The sequence below is a fragment of the Mugil cephalus genome, chromosome 1 (genome assembly GCF_022458985.1).
Source record: "Mugil cephalus isolate CIBA_MC_2020 chromosome 1, CIBA_Mcephalus_1.1, whole genome shotgun sequence".
NCBI lineage: Eukaryota > Metazoa > Chordata > Actinopteri > Mugiliformes > Mugilidae > Mugil > Mugil cephalus.
In genome coordinates this window covers 28350348-28373640 of record NC_061770.1, presented here as the reverse complement: position 1 = coordinate 28373640, position 23293 = coordinate 28350348, and the positions used below count along the sequence as shown (strand labels likewise).

Sequence of the window (23293 nt, the reverse complement as noted above, 5' to 3'; positions counted from 1 at the left end):
TTGAATCAGCCTTGAAAGCTGCTGCTACTAATTCCTACAGATGTTCCAACTCTGTCTGCATAAAGGCTGTGTAGGAAAATACTGTGGTACCAGACTCCATGAGCATCAGGTGAACAGGACTGTGCTGCAGAAAGTAGCGTGTTGCTACAACAATGGAGAGGAAAAGGCAGTTAACAGTGGAAGAGAGACAGACCATCATAAGACTTAAACATGTAGGTCTTTCCTACAGGGAAACTGCAAAGAAAGTCAAGGTGTCAGTGAGAACAGGTTTCTTCACCATCTAAAGTCTCAGAAACTGGAGGAAACTCTGACAGGAAGCGTCTGACAGACCCAAAGACACAACTGGATCGGAGGACGAGTTTCTGAGAGTTAACAGCTTGAATGATGGCGGCAACAGGACGACAGCTTCAAGCTCAGCTTAGTAGTAGTCGTAGTAAACAAGAAGACTTGGAGCTGCAGGTCTGACAGGACGAGTTGCAGCAGAAAGTCGCTGCTAAGACGTCAGAGTAAGACACAGAGACTCTCCTGGGCCAAGAAACACTGGACTCCTGAAGATTGGAAGAGGTTTTATGGACCGATGCATCAAGATTTCAAGTCTTCGGTTCATCAGTCAGGATCTTTGTACGGCGTCGAGTAGACGAGAGGATGGTTCCACAGTGTGTGACATCACTGTCAAACATGGAGGAGGACGTGTGATGGTCTGGATCCAGGGTCGGTGACTTGTACAAATTGAGCGGCGCCCTGAACCAGAACAGTACCACAGCATCTGCAGCCATGCAGAAACCTCTGGTCTACGCCTGGATGGTCAGAGGTTCCTCCTACAGCAAGATAATGACCCAGAACACAAGTCCAAGCTACGCCAACGCTTCCTCAGGAACAAAGCTTGAAAACATGGGGCCACAGTCTCCAGACTCAAACTCCGTCCAGCTGGTTTGGGATGAACTGGACAGAAGAGTGAAAGCCAAGCAACCTACAAGAGCCGCACATTTATAGGAACTTCTGCAACAGACTTGGGAAGAACTTTCTGAATTTCTATTTTAGAAATAATGCCACGAATGTGTTCAGCTGTTAAATCTGCCAAAGGTGGCTACTCTGATGAGTCAAAAGTTTGAGTTTTGGTTTATAAATTGATTCACTTTTTCGAGCGGCACAGTGGCTAGGTGGTTAGTGCTGATGCCTCCCAGCAAGAAGGTCCGGGTTTGAGTCCAGCTCGTGCCTTTCTGGGTGTAGTTTGCATGTTCTCCCTGTGTTCGCGTGGGTTCTCTCTGGGTACTCCGGCTTCTTCCCACCTCCAAAGACATGCTCATTAGGCTAATTGGTGACTCTAAATTGACCTTAGGTGTGCATGTGAGTGTGAATGGTTGTATGTCTTAGTGTTAGCCCTGCGATAGGCTGGCGACTTGTCCAGGATGGACCCCGGCTCTGCCAGCTGGGAAAGGCTCCAGCAACCCCCGCGTCCCTAGTGCAGGATTAAGCAGTATGGAAGATGAGATGAGATTTTTTTTTCAACTCAAATTGTTTATTTGTTCTATGCTTTCATTTCAAAGTGCAATGACACAATAAACTGAATCATTTTCAGTAAAAAATCTGGAAAAAGTGTGGTGTTCTAAAACCTTTGACCCGTAGTGTATATAAAAATATCTTTTATGCTGTGGGATATACATATAAATAATACATTTTAGTATAGAAGAATTTGAAAGTGTTGCAGTCCAATTTGAGCCATTTGAGGATTAAATATTATCTGCATGGGTTATAAACAGTTCAGTTGCACAGTTCACACAGTCCATGTCATGGCTATCCGTCTAGCTATCTATTACAGTTCTCCCCTGGAGGCAGAAACTCAGAGCATATGACTGAACTATTTGTCCTATAGTTACCTGACAGGCGACATTCCTTCTTAACAACCCTGAGGCAGTGCTGGATGTTTCTGTCCGAGTTCACTTCCCCTGTGTGACCGCCACCTGTAAATAATAACTAACATTCTTAGCATACAGTCAGAAAACGACAGAAAGTCCTTGAAGCTAAAAGGAGGTCCACTCATTTCACAACCTGCCTCCACCATCAGCTCTGAGAAACACACTGCTCACATTTCATATTATTTAATCATAATGAAAATGTATCTGAAAATGTAGGAACCATGAGTCCGTGCCCAGAAGACACAGGCAACAGAAGAGACAAATGTCCAGGAATCTAACTTCCCTCCAATCCAAGCTGCTCAAACTCATAGAAGTACATATGGATTTCTGGTTAAAGCTTTTCTTACTGGAGAAACATTTAAACCCAATTCATTAGTGAGCAGTAAATGTTCCTCCAACATGAGTCACTTTAATACAACTAAAATAATAAAGACAAACACGGTAGAGATATTTGATGACGTACCTGGTGTCATGCTCAGTCATCATCAGGTCATTGAATATTCAGCGTACGGACCTGAATCAATGCAGAGCTGTGATGATGTGTAAAGTGAGAGCTCTGTTTCCTCGTGCTGTGAGAGAGCAGAGAATCAAGAGAATCTATAGGAAAGCCACATACACACCACATAGTTTACACACCAACAGTCTAGACATGTTGTTTATTTGTACACTAGCATCCAAAGAGAATCACACGAGTCTTTTTATTCACCCAGTCCGATTTGAAATGTTTCCCTTGCTACCAGCGGGAGGATTACGTCAGAAAGCTCCACCATCCACTCCACCTCCACCCTCCTCTCTCTCTCCTCCTGGGTGTGGACATAAAAAGAGACAGAGACACCCACAGATGGACCAGTCCATCAGAGACACCAGAGACGTCCTCGTGAACAACCTCATCGTCCATCAACGCTGCACAGGGTGAGACAAGCTGCACAGCTCTGCTCTTATTCTCCTAACACACAGCAGCGAACACACACACATTTCAGAGCACTGCTCATCAATACATCTGATCGTCTTCAGGACTGATGACAAGCTGCAGCCACGAATACATGCAGCGACACACTGACCTGTGTGAAAATAGATTCCAGTCTTTTTAGGACCAAATTGTGTCTTTTGCTTTAGAGGGACAGTAACTAGAACAACAATAACTGAGGTTTGTTTTACGCAGACACTCTGAGCTCATTAAGCTCGAGGCTGAGACGCTGCTCAAACAGAAAGATGAGCTGTGCTACATGTTGACCCTGACTGAGGTTTTCACATGTGTCTCTTGACTCTGTGGACGGTGAAGGTGGTGGAAACTAAAACCAATGAGTGATGAGTAAAGGAGCATTAAGGGTTGTAACCTGCAGGGTTTTGTTAGCTTGTTCACTTTAGTCTGAGAACAGCTGCCTGCTGCCACCCAACACCACCATATGAGATGAGGAGGTGCAGAGCTGCAGGTTCATCCTCTCATTCACACACTGACTGGGAACAGATCCCTCATTGAGCTGCTTTAGCATCATCCCATGGAGACATGTGTTTGGGAGTTGATCCTGGACTGAAGCTCAGATCCGTCACATCACATCAGTCACTGTCCAGCTGTCAAAGTGGATCTGCTGCTGGAACCAAAGTTTCCTCCAGTGACTGAACACTGAGAGAGACTCCAGCTTCACATTCATGGTCTCAGCTTCTTTTTCAGTCTGTCAGGAAAAGCAGGGAACTGTGAACGTGGCTTTCTGTCCAATCAAACAAGTCCCTCTGTGTGTCTTCCAGCTCTCTGCCGGCTGATTGGCCCCCTCCAACATGGCCCGCCTCCTGTTCTACCTGTCTGCTCTGGGCCTGCTGGCAGGTAAGCGCACACGTGGCGGCCATATTGAAAATGTCTCAGAAGATGAAGGAAGCTTTAAGTGGTCATAATGTGTCAAACGGAGAGACTTTGCTGCCGTCTCTGTTCCTAAGAAGAACTGATGTGAAAAGTCTTGACTGGTGAACAAAGGCTGTTTCGTTCCTGCATGAAGTCAACATTTGACATGAAGCTTTCTCTGTTGTCCAACCAGTTAACAGACTGCAGCTCTCACCTCTCATGTGTCTCCATGTCTTCAGGTGCTGCTGCACAGGTGGTTGTAGTTCCTACGGAGCTCAGCATCAGCTCATGTCCCATCACGTATTATGGACGGACCTATGAACGTGTCTATGTGAGTAGCATGAGTGTGTTTCTGTCATTAATGCTGTTCAGTGTCCAGCTGAGGTAGAGATGATGTGTGCAGGCGGAGGGAAGGTCACAGTTAAGTCATGTGTTCATCGTCAGATGTTTGTCAGAGCGCTGCAGCTGATCGGCCAAAGAAAACCACTGATGTTCAGTGTGTGAACTGTGTGTGACCCAGCTAAGTGCTGCAGCCTGCTGCCTGCACTGGTTCATGTCTTCACGCTGTCTGAACGTCTCATTAATGTCCACTGTGGACATGAACTCTGACTGAAACCTGCTGCACTGCCGCTAACAATCAGCTTCTTCAAACACTGACTCGTTGCCTCTGGTTTTAACAGGTGAACTTCACCACTGAAAACTTTGTCTTGTGTTTCGACGGCTTCTACAACCCTGATGCTGGAGGAGACTGTATTCTGGCACCTCCATCCAAGAACTCAGGATCTGATTACAGTTCATTGGATATAATATCACGAGTTGATGTGTTGGAAACAAATGTCCACAACAATGTGCCAACCATTACCAGCACCATGGACTGTTCATTGTCTATCATTATAAGTAATAACAGCAGAAGTGTAAGTGTTATTCATTGTCATTAAGAGGTTAAATCTGAGTGTTTTTATTGTTGACTGTTTCTGATCCAGTTAACTCTTTAAACTCTGGAACATAAACTTGACTTTAAATCACATCAAATTTTTTCCTGAAATGTTCTGGAGGAAACTTCCTGGTCATCTGAATCTTCTCTGTTCTTTCTTTACAGTATTTTGTCAGTCTATATGCGTTCGGGAAAGAAACCGTTGTGTTGACACAATTAGATTACCCTGACACCTTGGTGAGTGTATCAGTATATATGTGAACAACTATGCATGTGTAATAATGAAGTGAATGTTAAATGTGTGACCCAAACATCTCCTTCTAAATGTGTCTGTTGCTCTTTTCTCTGTAGTTGAACAGGTCAACATGACGTGTTTAGTCTACAAGTAGAAACTTTTCTGTTTGTCTGAATTCACTTCTCTCTGTGGCTGTAACATGGTTGTTTCTGTGCAGGAGCTTGATATGAAGGTTAATGGTTCTACAGTCGATACACTGACTCATACACGCACTGCAGAAGACAAATTACGGTTTGTATACATGGACATCAGCGGATGCAGACACTCAGGTTGGTGAATTATTTGCGCCAAACATTGACTCTGTTGTAAAAGTGTAAAATGTCTCTTCTACCTGTTGAACCAGTGAAAGTGATGTAAGCCTTGGTTCCTTCTCAGGTGTTCTGTATAGAGCAGGTGAAGTACTGAGTTCTGATCCAGAAACCTGCACCACTGTCACCTGTGATGACGGAGCCTTCCAACGCTCTACCTGTGGTCCCCTGGAGTGTTGTCAAGGCAACCACACGTAAATACGACCTGTTTCTACGTAGAAGGAGCTGGGATGAAACAGGGACCTGATGAGGGATCTTTATTTGCTGAGGGAAGTTTCAGTGAGAGCTGCAGTCTCTTTGGCAGAAAGCAGCAGCAGCAGGAAGTGTTGGGTTTCCATCGGCAGTAAGGCACCACAGCTCAGAAGCAGCTCTGACTGGACCAAAGAGATCAGTATCAGATAAAAGGCTCACACTTTCTACAGGTGAATCATGTGGATGAATCAGGGACCAATGAAATACTGACTGCTCCCTGCTGCTGAATGTAGACACAGATCAAACTGACTCTGGCTTCAGTTTCCTCTAGAGCCACCATGAGAAAACCAATAAATTAATATCTGATGATGAGAACGCTCACCACATGTTGGTGAGAAGAGACCAGGATGTTATTTGATGTGATGAGATGCTATTTGAATATTGGACAATCAGAATCCAGGATGCCTTGGTGTGGGCTGACTGTCTTTCTAAATGCGTGTCCCTGTCATCTGATTGGATAAGAGGCCGAGCTGATCTCTGGCTCTTCTTCTTGCTCTTCTGGGCGTATTGCCTCCCTCTACTGGTTATGATGATCTCAGGCAGTTAGCGTTAGCTACCAAAACTAGCAGGCTGCTACAAGGCCTGCGGCTGCCATAGGCTGTATGAGGATGAGGTGGAAGAATCCCACATCTGAAGAAGCATCACTCTGAAACTGATGCAGTCTCCATCACGGCCACTAAGCTAACTATGAAGTTAAGGAAGTCTCATCTAAGCACTTTACTAGTGACATGAAGTTATTGACCTCTGACTTTTTACTGACACATATTAAAACAGTGGCCAGCAGAGTGGATAATAGATTAGCATCGAGCATATAACTGATATAACTGGCCATAAATGTAGTTCCTGGAACGAATCCTTCTGGTGTATAAGTCCAGATACTAAGTTATACAGTAAACCATCCAAGCTGCAAGCCTGGAATTCATTGTCCAACAACTCTAACTTTATTTTGCTTCTAAATGTGTTCACCCTCAAAGGTTTCACTTCATTATGTTTGGATTTTAATTTACACAACAATAGCAGTGAGTAGCGTCCTCTCTAGTGCACTGGCAGACAAGTTATCTCAGGAATATGTGTTCAGACATCGTACTACTTCACATGATAAACGTTTAATTGAAAGACGACACATCAAATAGCAGCTAAAATCACTGCCCTCAGTTACACTTGGACAAAATGTAATAAGTAAAAGTTATGGTTGAATAAAACTATGAGAGATAAAAATGACTAAAATGTGACCAAAACTAAAATCATTTTGTCTGAAGACTTGGACTAAATCAGAAATGGTTGTCAACATTAACACTGTTTCAGTGAAACATGTGTAACAGTAGAGGGCCCCCTGGTGGCCATGGCGCCCAGTAGCAGCTCATGATGTTGTCTCTGTCCCTCTCTGTGTCCACCAGCTGCATGTTGGACACCACCTGCACTGTGACCGGCCCCACTATCATCGACGTCCATGGCCAAGTTAACTCTGTCCAGGACCGGTGTGCGTACCCTCTGGTCTCAGTCCCAGACTTGGACGTGCTGGCCACCTTCCAGGAACGGCGTCGTACAGATGTGAGCTTTGTGGACAGTGTGACACTGGTTCTGGGCGACCCAGCCGTTCACATTCACCTGGAACAGGACGGGAGAGTCCGGGTAAGCTACCTGCAGCCACTATGTGTCCATGTGTCAGAGTGGAGCTTGATCCAGAATCCTCCTCATACGCTCTGCTGTGGCAGCTCTCGTCTTTCTCCTCAGAGACATTAGACACAGTTCTTCTGGTGCGGCTGAAACAACCTGGTTGTGTGTTTGAGATGTTTCAGTGTTTCCTCCGCTTTGTCTCTCTGCTGCGATGCAGCTGGACGACTCAGCGCTGACCCTCAACAGCTCGGCTCAGCTGGTTCACGGTGTGGAGCTCTCTAAGGACCAAAGTGGAGTCACCGCCAAGGTGTCGCTCTCCAACTACACCACCTCTGTCTTCTTTGATGGCAGCACTGCACAGATCCGTGTGGAAGGTACAGAACATAAAATGTCTCTTTGGGGCATGGTGCCTTTGTCTTGGTGTCCTCCAGCGCTGATGCTGATCATTCTGTCCTGAACGTGTCCAGGTGCACCTGGATCTCCTCTCCAGGGCCTGTGTGGAAACTCCAGTGTGTCTCTGAGTGGACTGAGTATCTCTGCCTACAGCTCCCCCAGGTGAGACCTCATCAAGAGCTCAGTGTCCCCTGAATGCTGCTTGATAATCCTGAGTGTTTGCATGAACAAGTCAGAGCAGGTAGCAGTGCTGACCTTGTGTTGTGTGTCGCCCCCTAGCTGTAAGAAGCAGTACCCTGACACTGCTGACAGTACGATCAACTGCAACATGACGAGTGAACGGTGAGACAGCAGCAAACATTTGTGTGTGTTATCACATGATTAATGTCATGTGATCTCAGAATGGATGGAGGATAAACACACCTGTTCACGCGTTCTTTCTCTTCATCTCTGAAACAGCTGCAACCTCCTGAAGGAGGCGCCCTTCACCACCTGTACCATGGACCCAGAGCCCTACATAACCGCCTGCATCGACACCTTGTGCACATACCCTGCACTGGATGGTCTCAACTGTCAGTTCCTGGAAGCCTACGCCAGAGCCTGCAGCCTGTACAGCGACGGCACACTGGAAGGCTGGAGGTCAAAGGCCAGCTGCCGTAAGACCTGGCACTCTCCACCACTTTCTTTTAAAGGATTCAGTCCTTGTTTTCAGAATAATATAGTCCTGTCTGTCCCCCTGTAGCTGCCCCTGAGGCCTTCTGTCAGGACAGGACCTGCAGCGCTCATGAGTTCTGTGGTGAGAGGACGGTCAGCGGTGAATCTGGCTGCTTATGTCGGGCCATTTTTGCCTCCAAGTACAGATCGACAAACTCTTTGGGTACGACAGCTGTGACAACAACCTGAAAACAGGGAGAATGGTTGGAGGAAAACATCTAACTGTGATTACTCTGACCCATTCTGTGACATTCAGGTGATCCAACCGTCTGCAGCCAGAACTCTGCTTCCCTGACTCTGGTCGGTTGTCTCCTGGTGGAAAAAGGCATCGACTTCTCTGCGTTGCACCTCAACGACCCAGACTGCGTGGGTCAGATGGACGAGGAGACCCACATGATGACCTTCAGCTTTAACAGCATCAACAGCTGTGGGACGGTGTTCACGGTGGGTTCTCTCCTCCACCTCTTTACTCTCCAAGCAGACAAACGTCTCCCAGCACTATGCTGAGCTCTCACATCTTTCTTTGCGTCATGTTGGTCAACTTAACATGGTTAAAGGTGAAAGGATGAATGAATGGTGTTAGATGTGCTTTAGTAGCAACACGTGAACGTGTGACCCAACAGGCCAACAACAGTCAGATTATCTACAAGAACACCATCAAGACCCAGAACAATTCCTCCGACATCATCACTCGCCAAGACCAATTCTCCATCGACTTCTCCTGTGTCCACACTCAGCCGGACATCAAGACGATGGCCTTCAGAATCAGAGACAGGTGTGTGGGGGCCGCTGGCTCTGCTTAGAATCAGCTAGTTGTTGTCCAGAGGGTTGTGAGTCTCAGACTGATGACCTGTGTGTGTTTTGTGCAGCTCTGTGATCCAGCAGATCACATCTGGAGCTTGGAATTACTCTCTGACCATGACGGCCTTCACCGATGCCGGCCGCACACAAGCCGTGGAGTCCAACACTGAAGTTCTGCTGAACCAGAAGATCTGGGTGGAGCTGGTGACGGATGGGCTGGATGGAAACATGGTCGCCGTGGTGACCGACTCCTGCTGGGCAACCGATCAGCCGTCGCCCACTGCCACTCAGAAATACGACCTGATCATTAAAGGGTGAGGCGCTGAGAGGAGGCGGCCTCTCTCTGCTGCTCAGGGATTGGTTGGTAGGTGGTATGATGGACTGATTCCTGAAAGAGTGTGTCTTCCTGCTTGTGAGCAGCTGTGCCAACCCTGCCGACCAGACTGTGAATGTGGAGGGAAACGGACTGGGAACCTCCAACTACTTCTCCTTCAACCTGTTCCAGTTCTCTGGGAACTCTGGTGACATCTACCTGCATTGCAACCTCCAGCTGTGTGTGAAACAGGAGAACAACTGTGCTCCGGTACGCCTCGCTGCCAAACACACCGCTAACCCAAACCCTAACCTCTAAAGTCGGGACTTCATCTCTCTGTCTTTAACTCCAGGTTTGTAACAGAGCTGTTCGGAGACGTAGATCTGCCAGGTCCGGATATGAAGGTGAAGGTGCAGCCTTGATCAGCATGGCCTGGACTAATTAGGTAAAACTCTGTTGGTGTACACGGGTCTGAGACATGTGTGTTATATAGACTGACCTTAAAACCTTGTGGAAGCAGAACAGTGGAGTTAAAGAGACAAAATGATTCCACTAAACTGAAGTGAGACCTGTCAAAGCTCCCTGACTGTGTCTGGAAGCGATATTACAGCATCACTACTGATTCAGACTGGACTGTGGTTGATGTGAAGTGGGTTCTAGTGACTTGAAGCACATCATGATTCTCAGTTCCAGGTCTGTCAGCTGTTTGACTGCCTTATGTGTGATAAGTTTGTGCTTCCTACATTCTCCATGAGATGAATTTAATGAGAAAATGTCCTGGCCAGGCCTCCGTACACGGCCCTCTGTAGCCTGACAGTCCAGGATCAGGTCCATCCTCTCAGACTGATGATGATGGTGAGAGGAAGACGTGGGAGGTGACTGGCTGAAGAGAAGCCATAGGGATGTGACAGAGAGGACAGGAGGGTTTTCAGAGTAGACAGCAGTCACCGTTTGGTCTGGTTCTCTTCTCAGGTGGTTTCCACGGTGACTCGGACTGACCGACAGACTGCCGACCTCAACGATGATCCCTGACTTTTGACTGGTCCTGATCCAGAGCCTGGACGTGTGAAAGGATGAAGCTGCTGGAATCAGCAGCTGTTTTAGTGGAAGTGTTGTGAGGACGGGACCAAACTGTCATCTCTGAGACATATTTTCTGTTTTTTACTATTGACATGGTGGAGGGTCCATTACATTTATATTCTAACCAAATGAACATATCAGAGGAACGTCCACCCCTGAAACTCTAATCGCCGTGTCCTCCATCACTACATCTCCCAGCATGCATGGGGGCGCTGCAGGACCTCCCAGGAGACCTGTAGGCTGTCACATGTTCACCCTCAGAGAGATGTCTGCTGTCAGGTTTCATACGAGGCCTCCAACCAAAGAGGCATCTTGACTTCTCAGGCTGTTTGAGATGTTTTAGACAGAAGAGGTGAAACCATCCAGTACTAGACCAGAACCCAGAGATTAGAGGAGATACGGGCCAGGGTCGTAACGCCATGTAAAGGTGATGAGGTCATTTGAACATTAGCTGTGTAACAAGCTGGTAGTCGAGGCTAAACTTGAAAGGAGGACTAACAGAATCCGCTTCCTTCCAGTTTGACTTGTAGAAGCCTTTAGTTGGATTCGGGCTGTGTGGGTTGTTTGATGGTGATCTAAAGAAGAGGAAGGATGGATTAGGACTCTGAAGCTCTCACTTGGACAGATCTGAATGTCATTTAAGAGCCGATAAAAACCAGAGTGAACGTAGCTCAGAGTCGAGACAAGAATCAAAGAGTTGAGCTGCAGTCACTTGTTAACAGACAGAACCAAGAGAGGACTGGAGCTGAGTGCGCTGATGCTCAGAGTTACATTTACCTCCAGCTTTTAATGTCCACTCAGTGCTCCCTTAAGGTGGACGGACCGGTCCGTATGTATGGGTCCATCCAACCAAAGATAAAACCTGGAGGCAGATAAAGCCGCCCAGAGCTGCAGTCTGAGCAACACAACACTGTGAGCAACAGCATGAAAGGCTGCAGCCAAGTCCAGCAACATCAGCGTTGACCTGAATCTGCAGCACAGACCATTTAGTGTTTGTCTGGAAGCTGATTGGAAAGTGCAGAGCATGTGTTCCATCCTTCCTCCCAGAAAAGACACCAGAGTCCAACTTGTAGCTGCTAACTTTCTATGTTCTGTTGATTTGAGGGGACAGTTCAGCTGCTCTGCTCCGTCTCCTTCATTCTCTCACTGTTTGTTCAGCATGTAAAGACCAAAAAAACACAAATAAAGGAGGAGGGTAAAAAATCAACCTTTCTGACTGTCATCACTTCCTGTTTACTGTGGAGAGGTCTGCAGTTCAACTCAGAGATCTGCTCTTTGGAGGGACAACAGGAAGAAGAACTACAAAGACGGACTGAAGTTAGAGCGTCCTCACCACATTTCCATGTCACTCTGCTACAAGCTAAAGTTCAACTGTCCAGCTTTGATTGGCTTCTGTTAGAGCTACAGTAGACAATGTCCCATGAACTGTCCTCCTTATTTCCTCTGAACCTTCCTCAGCATCATCACACAACATGTTCCTGTGATATAAAGAGGGTTCACGTTAGCAGCTGTTAGAATCAACCAGTCAGCACTTAATTTACTGGAAATGGCAACAAACCTCCAAACCATCAGGAGAACAACTACACACACCAGGTCCAACAGAGACACCTGGTGGTCACAGTGAGAAACAGAAATGATGGTGGTGACCAGGCAGCAGGTTTCAGATCGGTTGGTCCTGACCGATGTGTTGAGGAGCAGCTCCGGGCCGCCCAGGCCCACCGAGTCCAGCCGACACGGTGGGCCATCCTCAGCATGGATGTGTATTTATTTGGCAGGACATCATTAAGCAGCGTCTTTTTAGCTTTTAGCCAATCAATGACTGTTTTAGCTTTATTTTACTTGTTTTAGCTTTAATTTAGCTTTATTTTAGTTATTTTAACTTTATTTTAGTTGTTTTAGCTTTATTTTAGTTATTTTAGCTTTATTTTAGTAATTTTAGCTTTATTTTAGTTGTTTTAGCTTTATTTTAGCTTTACTTTAGTTGTTTTAGCTTTATTTTAGTTATTTTAGCTTTATTTTAGTTGTTTTAGCTTTATTTTAGTTATTTTAACTTTATTTTAGTTGTTTTAGCTTTATTTTAGTTGTTTTAGCTTTATTTTAGCTTTATTTTAGTTGTTTTAGCTTTATTTTAGCTTTATTTTAGTTATTTTAGTTTTATTTTAGCTTTATTTTAGTTATTTTAACTTTATTTTAGTTGTTTTAGCTTTATTTTAGTTGTTTTAGCTTTATTTTACTTGTTTTAGCTTTATTTTAGCTTTATTTTAGTTGTTTTAGCTTTATTTTAGTTATTTTAACTTTATTGTAGTTGTTTTAGCTTTATTTTAGTTATTTTAGCTTTATTTTAGTTGTTTTAGCTTTATTTTAGTTATTTTAGCTTTATTTTAGTCATTTTAACTTTATTTTAGCTTTATTTTAGTAATTTTAGCTTTATTTTAGTTATTTTAACTTTATTTTAGTAATTTTAGCTTTATTTTAGTTGTTTTAGCTTTATTTTAGCTTTATTTTAGTTGTTTTAGCTTTATTTTAGTTGTTTTAGTTATTTTAGCTTTATTTTAGTTATTTTAGCTTTATTTTAGTTGTTTTAGCTTTATTTGAGTTATTTTAGCTTTATTTTAGCTTTATTTTAGTTGTTTTAGCTTTATTTTAGTTATTTTAACTTTATTTTAGTTGTTTTAGCTTTATTTTAGTTGTTTTAGCTTTATTTTAGCTTTATTTTAGTTGTTTTAGCTTTATTTTAGCTTTATTTTAGTTATTTTAGTTTTATTTTAGCTTTATTTTAGTTGTTTTAGCTTTATTTTAGTTGTTTTAGCTTTATTTTAGCTATTTTAGCTTTATTTTAGCTTTATTTTAGTTATTTTAGCTTTATTTTACTTGTTTTAGCTTTATTTTAGCTTTATTTTAGTTGTTTTAGCTTTATTTTAGCTTTATTTTAGTTATTTTAGTTTTATTTTAGCTTTATTTTAGTTGTTTTAGCTTTATTTTAGTTGTTTTAGCTTTATTTTAGCTATTTTAGCTTTATTTTAGCTTTATTTTAGCTTTATTTTAGTTGTTTTAGCTTTATTTTAGTTATTTTAGCTTTATTTTAACTTTATTTTAGTCATTTTAGCTTTATTTTAGTTGTTTTAGCTTTATTTTAGCTTTATTTTAGCTTTATTTTAGTTATTTTAGCTTTATTTTAACTTTATTTTAGTCATTTTAGCTTTATTTTAGCTGTTTTAGCTTTATTTTAGCTTTATTTTAGCTTTATTTTAGTAATTTTAGCTTTATTTTAGTTGTTTTAGCTTTATTTTAGCTTTATTTCAGCTTGTATATACGCTGGACTAACACTATATTTATTCAGTGTATTCATGTGTTTCATGTTTTCGTTGGTCTATCCAGCAAATATATTTATTTATTTATCCTCTTGAATCTTTTAGTGTTTCCTGACTGAGGACGTCCTCGTCTGTCCCTCGGTCTCCAGGGCTCGTCTCTGCCGCGTTGTCCCCGCGCTCAGGACTCAGGACCAGCTCCTAGTGTGTGTGTGTGTGTGTGTGTGTCTCTGTGTGTGTGTGTCTGTGTGTGTGTGTCTGTGTGTGTGTGTGTGTGTGTGTGTGTGTGTGTATCTATGTGTCTGTGTGTGTGTCTGTGTGTGTGTGTGTATCTATGTGTCTGTGTGTGTGTGTGTGTGTGTGTGTGTCTCTGTGTGTGTGTGTCTGTGTGTGTGTGTCTGTGTGTGTGTGTGTGTGTATCTATGTGTCTGTGTGTGTGTGTCTGTGTGTGTGTGTCTGTGTGTGTGTGTGTGTGTATCTATGTGTCTGTGTGTGTGTCTGTGTGTGTGTGTGTATCTATGTGTCTGTGTGTGTGTGTGTGTGTGTCTGTGTGTGTGTGTGAGTGTATCTATGTGTGTGTGTGTGTGTGTGTGTGTGTGTGTGTATCTATGTGTCTGTGTGTGTGTATGTGTGTGTGTCTGTGTGTGTGAGTATGTGTGTGTGTGTGTGTCTGTGTGTGTGTGTGTATCTATGTGTCTGTGTGTTTGTCTGTGTGTGTGTGTGTGTGTGTGTGTGTGTGTGTGTGTGTATCTATGTGTCTGTGTGTGTGTCTGTGTGTGTGTGTGTATCTATGTGTCTGTGTGTGTGTGTGTTTGTGTGTGTGTGTGTGTGTGTCTGTGTGTCTGTGTGTGTGAGTGTGTGTGTGTGTGTGTGTGTGTGTGTCCACAGCACCAAAAGGCTTGAGTGAGGGAGTCATATTGTACTGCACAACATTTATCTGAGGAGTTTTTATTAGATTTGTGTGTTTTCTCTCTGCTTTCGTACATTCGTGTCATTACTTTGAATTGAATTAGTCACAAGTTTTCATTTGTAGTAGTTTGCATTTAGGCCTATATTCCATTTGGAATAGGCTAGGCTAGGCTAGGCTAGGCTAGGCTAGTGTATCTTAGAATAGTGTAGTGTAGGCTAGGCTAGGCTAGTGCTAATGCTAGTGCTAGTGCTATCCGCAGATCCTGTGACAGTTAAGGTGGTTTCTGATTAGCCAAGTCCTGCATCATGTGAGCAGTTACGTTTCCTTGGTTTCACCTGTTTTTTTGAGATTGTATCAGGAAGGTAAAGCGCCTGCGCCCCAGACTCAGCTCACCTCCATTAAGACTCGGTTCACGTGGAGCCCAGAGGCTCAGTTAGCTTTGGAAAAAACTGAGGTCTAAGTGTATTAATTCACCTGTGCTTGTCCACCCAGAACCAGAGAGAACCGCTGGGAGGAACCATGGCGTAGGGAAGGCAGTCCTGGCGCCGCCCACCCCTTCATGGCGTGGACTCACCAGAACCTGTCCCAGCTCCACTCGGTGTGTCGGCTGGACTCGGTGGGCCTGGGCGGCCCGGAGCTGCTCCTCAACACATCGGTCAGGACCAACCGATCTGAAACCTGCTGCCTGGTCACCACCATCATTTCTGTTTCTCGCTGTGACCACCAGGTGTCTCTGTTGGACCTGGTGTGTGTAGTTGTTCTCCTGATGGTTTGGAGGTTTGTTGCCATTTCCAGTAAATTAAGTGCTGACTGGTTGATTCTAACAGCTGCTAACGTGAACCCTCTTTATATCACAGGAACATGTTGTGTGATGATGCTGAGGAAGGTTCAGAGGAAATAAGGAGGACAGTTCATGGGACATTGTCTACTGTAGCTCTAACAGAAGCCAATCAAAGCTGGACAGTTGAACTTTAGCTTGTAGCAGAGTGACATGGAAATGTGGTGAGGACGCTCTAACTTCAGTCCGTCTTTGTAGTTCTTCTTCCTGTTGTCCCTCCAAAGAGCAGATCTCTGAGTTGAACTGCAGACCTCTCCACAGTAAACAGGAAGTGATGACAGTCAGAAAGGTTGATTTTTTACCCTCCTCCTTTATTTGTGTTTTTTTGGTCTTTACATGCTGAACAAACAGTGAGAGAATGAAGGAGACGGAGCAGAGCAGCTGAACTGTCCCCTCAAATCAACAGAACATAGAAAGTTAGCAGCTACAAGTTGGACTCTGGTGTCTTTTCTGGGAGGAAGGATGGAACACATGCTCTGCACTTTCCAATCAGCTTCCAGACAAACACTAAATGGTCTGTGCTGCAGGTTCAGGTCAACGCTGATGTTGCTGGACTTGACTGCAGCCTTTCATGCTGTTGCTCACAGTGTTGTGTTGCTCAGACTGCAGCTCTGGGCGGCTTTATCTGCCTCCAGGCTTTATCTTTGGTTGGATGGACCCATACATACGGACCGGTCCGTCCACCTTAAGGGAGCACTGAGCGGACATTAAAAGCCGGAGGTAAATGTAACTCTGAGCATCAGCGCGCTCAGCTCCAGTCCTCTCTTGGTTCTGTCTGTTAACAAGTGACTGCAGCTCAACTCTTTGATTCTTGTCTCGACTCTGAGCTACGTTCACTCTAGTTTTTATCGGCTCTTAAATGACATTCAGATCTGTCCAAGTGAGAGCTTCAGAGTCCTAATCCATCCTTCCTCTTCTTTAGATCACCATCAAACAACCCACACAGCCCGAATCCAACTAAAGGCTTCTACAAATCAAACTGGAAGGAAGCGGATTCTGTTAGTCCTCCTTTCAAGTTTAGCCTCGACTACCAGCTTGTTACACAGCTAATGTTCAAATGACCCCATCACCTTTACATGGCGTTACGACCCCGGCCCGTATCTCCTCTAATCTCTGGGTTCTGCTCTAGTACTGGATGGTTTCAGGTCATTTCACAGCTTCTCTCATACATGTCCACAAGTTTTTCTTATGTTTACTTGTTTGCTCAAACGACTTTGTTTCTGACGTTATATTCCGGCTTGTTGTTTTGATCACATCCTATCGACCCCGTCTGGTTTTACTGAGTAAAACTTAATCCCAGCAGGAACAGACCTCACGGAGTCTGCGCAGAAAACTCACATTAAGGATTTGAATCGTTTTACTCGGAGCCTGCAACGTGACTTCCACAGCGCAGACTCAGACCAGCGAGCAGAAAATGTTCGTCCGTCTTCGTCACTGTTCGGCGGGGTTCGTGGGCTCCTCGTCCTCGGCCTCTGATTGGTCCGCTCGGCTCCGTGTGCACGGTCGTGCCCGCCCCCTCCAGAGAGTCACCTTGCTCCGGCTGTTGCTGCTGCTGGACCGGTGAGAGCAGGTGGACCGTCCGGCCCAGAGGCACACAGGGAGCGGGGATCTGAACCGGCATCTGGACCGGCATCTGGACCGAGTTCTGAACCGGGAACTGAACCGGGAACTGCGGCTACTGACTGACAGGCACCAGCATGGCGGAGGCTAAGCCCAAGACCTCTCCGAAGGCCATTAAATTCCTGTTCGGAGGCTTGGCCGGGTACGTGCTGTCATGCTAACATGCTAACATGCTAATGTCAGGGGTCGAGCTAACAACCGGCTTGGTTGAGTAACAGACCATCATCTGGGATAGAATAAAACACGCGACCCCGCGAGCTAGCGCTAGTTAGCTGCTAGCTGCTGGTGCTCGCGCCGTGAGCGCATGCGCAGCGGTGTAGCGTAGAAATAGAAATCGTCTTGCTTGTCTATTTGTGCCATTACGGTTCAGGTGACCTGATTCTTTCTTCGAAACATCCCGGACTCGGTTTATCAGAGAAGCTTTATTTGTCCCACAAATGTGGGAAATTACAGGAAGAAGAAGAAGCGCATCAGCTCACTTTACAACGTGAAAGACTCTGGAAGAACCTGAGACTCCGCCGCTGTTGTGTAGTTGTGTAGTTGTGTAGTTGAGGTCAGGAGTCTTTACATTGGGAGAGTCTGTCGTTATGTTCGTACCGTAGTCACAGAAATAGACGCGCAAGGAAAATCACAGTTCGGTTGGACTCCAACCTTCAAACCGTCGCGTATTTACCACCAACGCTTAACTTCCCCCCGCCACCAGATCCGGGTCATAAGACAAGCCCAGGCCCTACCCGGCCCTACCCGGCCCCAGGGCTGGTCCACCTGGTCCACCTGGTCCACCTGGTGTTTCAGGTTGAGACTGAGACATTTACTGACCGTTAGTGTGAGTTAGTCTCTGTTTTCCTGTGTGTCTTTAAACGTCCCGTTGTTGGAGGCTGATAATAAGGGTCAAAGGTCAGACGCTGAGAGGAAGCACTGGACTGACTGGTTCCTCCGTCACGTCGTCCAGAAGATCATCCCCAACAGAAAGAGAATCCACGGAGAGAATGAGAATTCAACCAAGCAGTAAATTCTCACCGGATGATTCCGGCTTTGTTCCTTTGTTTCCTGGGTCTCAGTGACGGGATGTGTCCCGATAACAGTCTGTCTCCAGAGCGTCCTCCTGATTTACTGGCTCCTTGTGGCTTGTTCTTCAGGTGGTTTGACATCAGCAGCAACAAAGAAAACATCCCCCCCCAAAAAAAATAAATAAAATCACAAGACGTTACAGAAATTTCAGTCAACTTTGACTTTTGTGTGTTTCAAAAACACCTGGCGACTTCAAACGTTCAGTTTTCCTGCCAACAGAGGATCATGTTGGTGATACTACATCTATGCTAATGCTAATGCTATGTGTGGTCAGATGTTGAGTCTAATTCCAGGTGTTTCCTCCTTGTTGCATCTTTAGAGGTGAAGTCCAGACAAACTTTAGACAAACGTTTGGTCTCAGACGTGTTGAAGCTTCACTTCCATCCATGCAGCTATAGAGCTAAGGATGCTAAGCTAATTAAACACTCACTGGAACCAGATCAGTCTGGTTACTAGCGTTAGCATCAGCGTCGTTAGCCAGTATCGATACCCATCATGTATGTACCCAAACGGACCTCCCTACCTTCTACATGTGTTCTGTGTTAAACCATTTATTATTCAGTATTAAACTTTAACTAAAGTATGTTGGATGAACTGACGGTGTCTGTGTTGAGGCTGAGGCCCAGACTGACGGTGTTTCTGACGGTGTTTCTGTCCAGGATGGGGGCCACGGTGTTCGTGCAGCCGTTGGACCTGGTGAAGAACAGGATGCAGCTGAGCGGTCAGGGCACGAAGGCCAGAGAGTATAAGACCAGCTTCCACGCTCTGTTCTCCATCCTGAGGAACGAGGGCATCGGAGGCATCTACACCGGGTACTGACGCTTCCTGTAACCTCCACTTCACGCTTCACGCTTCACGCTTCGCTTTCTCCCGCGTTCACACTTAGTCCGATGCTTTTCTTTTCTCTGTGTTTACATTAACTTTACACTTTCTTTACCTTTAGTTTACGCTTGCTTTACTTTTTACGCTGTGTTTTCGTCACATTTATGCTTCGTTCGTTTAAAATTACACATTCTTGCTGCTGTGTTTACATTTGGTTTACACTCTGTTTACTTTAGGTGTTTACTTCCATTTACACTTAGTTAACGTTTAGTTTAGGCTTTGTTTACATTTACATTACCCCATGTTTACCTTTTCTATTTCTTCTTGACGTCCCATTGGTTCCCATTGGTCCCCTGGTCCCCTGGTCCCTTGGTCCCCTGGTCCCCTGGTCCCCTGGTCCCATTGGTCCTCTGGTCCCCTGGTCCCCTGGTCCCCTGGTCCCCTGGTCCTCAGGCTCTCCGCGGGGCTGCTGCGCCAGGCCACCTACACCACCACCCGTCTGGGAATCTACACCATCCTGTTTGAGAAGATGACTGGAGAGGACGGCCGACCCCCAAACTTCCTACTGAAGGTCAGAGAACACCGGGGGACGTTGTCCCTTAGCTAGAAGGACTCTATGTAACCCAGGCTCCCCCTGCAGGCTGCCATCGGAATGACGGCCGGAGCCACCGGAGCCTTTGTCGGGACTCCAGCAGAAGTGGCGCTGATCAGAATGACGGCGGACGGACGGTGAGACAGTGGACTGGTTCCTGATGGACTGTCCCCTACTTGAGTGTCCCCTGTCTGTCCCCTGACTGAGACTGAGTGTCCCCTGTCTGTCCCCTGTCTTCAGTCTTCCTGCAGACCAGAGGAGAGGCTACACCAACGTCTTCAACGCCCTGGCTCGGATCACCAGGGAGGAGGGGGTCACCACTCTGTGGAGGGTAAGAGGACCACAGCTGATTAAAGGGCTGACTGAACAGCTGACTGAACAGCTGACTGAACAGCTGATTGACAGGCGTCTGTTTGTTTCAGGGGTGTGTTCCCACCATGGCTCGGGCGGTGGTGGTGAACGCAGCTCAGCTGGCCTCCTACTCTCAGTCCAAACAGGCTCTGCTGGACTCAGGTACCCCCCCCCCTTAAATCTGTAGCCTCTTTAGCTCAGTAACGTAGCATCTGTAGCCTCTTTAGCTCAGTAACGTAGCCTCTGTAGCTCAGTAACGTAGCATGTGTAGCCTCTGTAGCTTAGTAACGTAGCATGTGTAGCTTCTGTAGCCTCTGTAGCTCAGTAACGTAGCATGTGTAGCCTCTGTAGCTCAGTAACGTAGCATGTGTAGCCTCTGTAGCTCAGTAACGTAGCATGTGTAGCCTCTGTAGCTCAGTGACGTAGCATGTGTAGCCTCTGTAGTCTCTGTAGCTTAGTAACGTAGCATCTGTAGCCTCTGTAGCTCAGTAACGTAGCATGTGTAGCCTCTGTAGCTTAGTAACGTAGCCTCTGTAGCTCAGTAACGTAGCATGTGTAGCCTCTGTAGCCTCTGTAGCTCAGTGACGTAGCATGTGTAGCCTCTGTAGTTCAGTAACGTAGCATCTGTAGCCTCTTTAGCTCAGTAACGTAGCATGTGTAGCCTCTGTAGCCTCTGTAGCTCAGTAACGTAGCATGTGTAGCCTCTGTAGCTCAGTAACGTAGCATGTGTAGCCTCTTTAGCTCAGTAACGTAGCATGTGTAGCCTCTGTAGCCTCTGTAGCTCAGTAACGTAGCGTGTGTAGCCTCTGTAGCTCAGTAACGTAGCATGTGTAGCCTCTGTAGCTCAGTAACGTAGCATGTGTAGCCTCTGTAGCCTCTGTAGCTCAGTAACGTAGCATGTGTAGCCTCTGTAGCTCAGTAACGTAGCATGTGTGGCCTCTGTAGCCTCTGTAGCTCAGTAACGTAGCATGTGTAGCCTCTGTAGCTCAGTAACGTAGCATGGTCCTCGTAGCCTCTTAGCTCAGTAACGTAGCGTGTCTCTGTAGCTCAGTAACGTAGCATGTGTAGCCTCTGTAGCTCAGTAACGTAGCATGTGTAGCCTCTGTAGCCTCTGTAGCTCAGTAACGTAGCATGTGTAGCCTCTGTAGCTCAGTAACGTAGCATGTGTAGCCTCTGTAGCTCAGTAACGTAGCATGTGTAGCCTCTGTAGCTCAGTAACGTAGCATGTGTAGCCTCTGTAGCCACGTAGCTTTGTACCTCGTAGCTCAGTAACGTAGCCTCTGTAGCTCAGTAACGTAGCATGTGTAGCCTCTGTAGCCTCTGTAGCTCAGTAACGTAGCATGTGTAGCCTCTGTAGCTCAGTAACGTAGCATGTGCAGCCTCTGTAGCTTAGTAACGTAGCCTCTGTAGCTCAGTGACATAGCATGTTGCTGCTGTGCCTGCAGGCTACTTTGGGGATGACATCCTGTGCCACTTCTGTGCCAGCATGATCAGTGGTCTGGTTACCACGGCAGCGTCCATGCCCGTGGACATCGTGAAGACCAGGTGAGTCCAGGAAATGTCTCCGTCTCTCCCTTTAGCTGGTTCATGTCCTGACAGGAACTTCCTGTTTGCTCCTCAGGATCCAGAACATGAGGATGATCGACGGGAAGCCAGAGTACAAGAACGGTTTGGTGAGTCCACATCCCATAATAATTCTCTCTAGTTTGTCCGTCTGTCGTTGGATTCTTTTCACTGATTGACTGACACACTGGGAATGGAGGGCATGAAACCAGGACACCCCGGGGACACCCCGGGGACACCTCAGGGACACCCCAGGGACACCTCCCTCCCCCTAACCCTTCCCTTGTTCTTGGAACTTGTTTATTTGGATAAATTATCAACGGATTCATGAATGGAACAAAAACAAACTACTAATAATCAGTAACATGACAGAATAATAACCTGTAAGTAACAACAACCTCAGACTTTAACATTCGCTGTAGTGCAAAGAAGAACAAGTAAATTAGGAGAATGTTTAGATTTAAAATAAATCAGTGTCATGTGGACTCATGTCCGTCTAGTCGGAGCTGTCCATCAGCACCACCCAGATATCAATCAGTCAGGGAGCTGTCCATCAGCACCACCCAGATATCAATCAGTCAGGGAGCTGTCCATCAGCACCACCCAGATATCAATCAGTCAGGGAGCTGTCCTTCAGCACCACCCAGATATCAATCAGTCCAACTGTCCTCAGCAAAATCAACGCGGGTCCTTCTACACCACCCAATATCGACAAACAAACCAAATGTCAGAAAAGGCTCTTAAATCATACAGAATACAGATCCAAACAAAACCATAAAAGTCAGGAAATGCTCATTAAATTCAATTTAACAAACCCGTAACACAACCCCCTGATGCAGGAAAATCTGGTCTAGACTAAATATCCATGAACCGTATATCATTTCAGTTATGTGGAGAAAAATTACTAATACCTATTTTTTATTAACTACTTCAGTCATTTCAGAGCCCGTAGTGTCTGACATTTACTAGAGTAACGGAGCTGAATCAGTACTTTTGTTTAACTTGTGGTACGAGTCCTTAAACGTTGGTTCTCGGTCCGTCCACCAGGAGGTGCTGGTGCGCGTGGTGAGCAACGAGGGCTTCTTCTCTCTGTGGAAAGGCTTCACGCCGTACTACGCTCGGCTCGGGCCCCACACCGTCCTCACCTTCATCTTCCTGGAGCAGATGAACCGCCTCTACAAGACCTACGTGCTGGACGCCTAGCGCCCCCCGCAGGGAGCTCAGTGTTAACACCGGCCCGTACCACGTCACTCTGACCCCCCTCCCACCCCGGCGTGGTACGCTCCAACTCGCCCTTTCAAATTCTTTTTTGTAAAGAAAAGAATGTAAAATAAACATAGTGAACCATGAGTGTTATTTTTAGTTTTATTTTATTGTGAAGGCACGCGGCTCCGGGGCCTCACGAACGCTGCTGGAGGAATAAACAGATCTGAGACTCATGTTGTCATCTTTCATTCATTCATCTTTCACAAAACTTTATTTATAAGGCCGCGCTGAGGAGGCAACATAAGACTCGGTTAAGCCATGATAGAATAAACCAAATAACATGAGCATTCAGTTCAGTTTTATTTATATAGCGCCAATAACAACACAAATTGTCTCGAGACGCTTGACAAAAACCAGCCTGAAACCTCCAGAGCAGCCACTGAACATTACATACGTTACATATGTGTGTATATATGTGATGTTCTGCAGATTTGGGGGAAGTGCAGCGTGTCCTCTGGAGCCGCTAGAACCGAGCACCAGCTCTGAGTGTTT

The 23293-nt window shown here is 45.8% G+C and overlaps 3 protein-coding genes across 3 annotated transcripts in view; all 3 read left to right on the top strand.

The window, feature by feature from the left end:
• Nucleotides 1-23293, top strand: part of LOC125009548 — a 321026-nt gene that overhangs the window by 218428 nt on the left and 79305 nt on the right. The window lies entirely within an intron of this gene.
• Nucleotides 2675-11667, top strand: LOC125008728. The gene is made up of 19 exons (XM_047586080.1): nucleotides 2675-2828; nucleotides 3663-3738; nucleotides 3993-4084; nucleotides 4434-4667; nucleotides 4853-4924; nucleotides 5140-5251; nucleotides 5358-5484; nucleotides 6940-7174; nucleotides 7377-7533; nucleotides 7627-7714; nucleotides 7832-7894; nucleotides 8012-8208; nucleotides 8295-8429; nucleotides 8523-8710; nucleotides 8890-9041; nucleotides 9136-9381; nucleotides 9488-9650; nucleotides 9733-9825; nucleotides 10353-11667. The coding sequence occupies exons 2-18, from the start codon at nucleotides 3693-3695 to the stop codon at nucleotides 9823-9825; spliced, it is 2400 nt and encodes a 799-aa protein (XP_047442036.1). The 5' UTR covers nucleotides 2675-2828; nucleotides 3663-3692; the 3' UTR covers nucleotides 10353-11667.
• Nucleotides 17011-22974, top strand: slc25a11 (solute carrier family 25 member 11). The gene is made up of 9 exons (XM_047587839.1): nucleotides 17011-17278; nucleotides 18867-19019; nucleotides 19483-19600; nucleotides 19670-19758; nucleotides 19862-19952; nucleotides 20044-20134; nucleotides 21418-21517; nucleotides 21594-21645; nucleotides 22583-22974. The coding sequence occupies exons 1-9, from the start codon at nucleotides 17214-17216 to the stop codon at nucleotides 22736-22738; spliced, it is 915 nt and encodes a 304-aa protein (XP_047443795.1). The 5' UTR covers nucleotides 17011-17213; the 3' UTR covers nucleotides 22739-22974.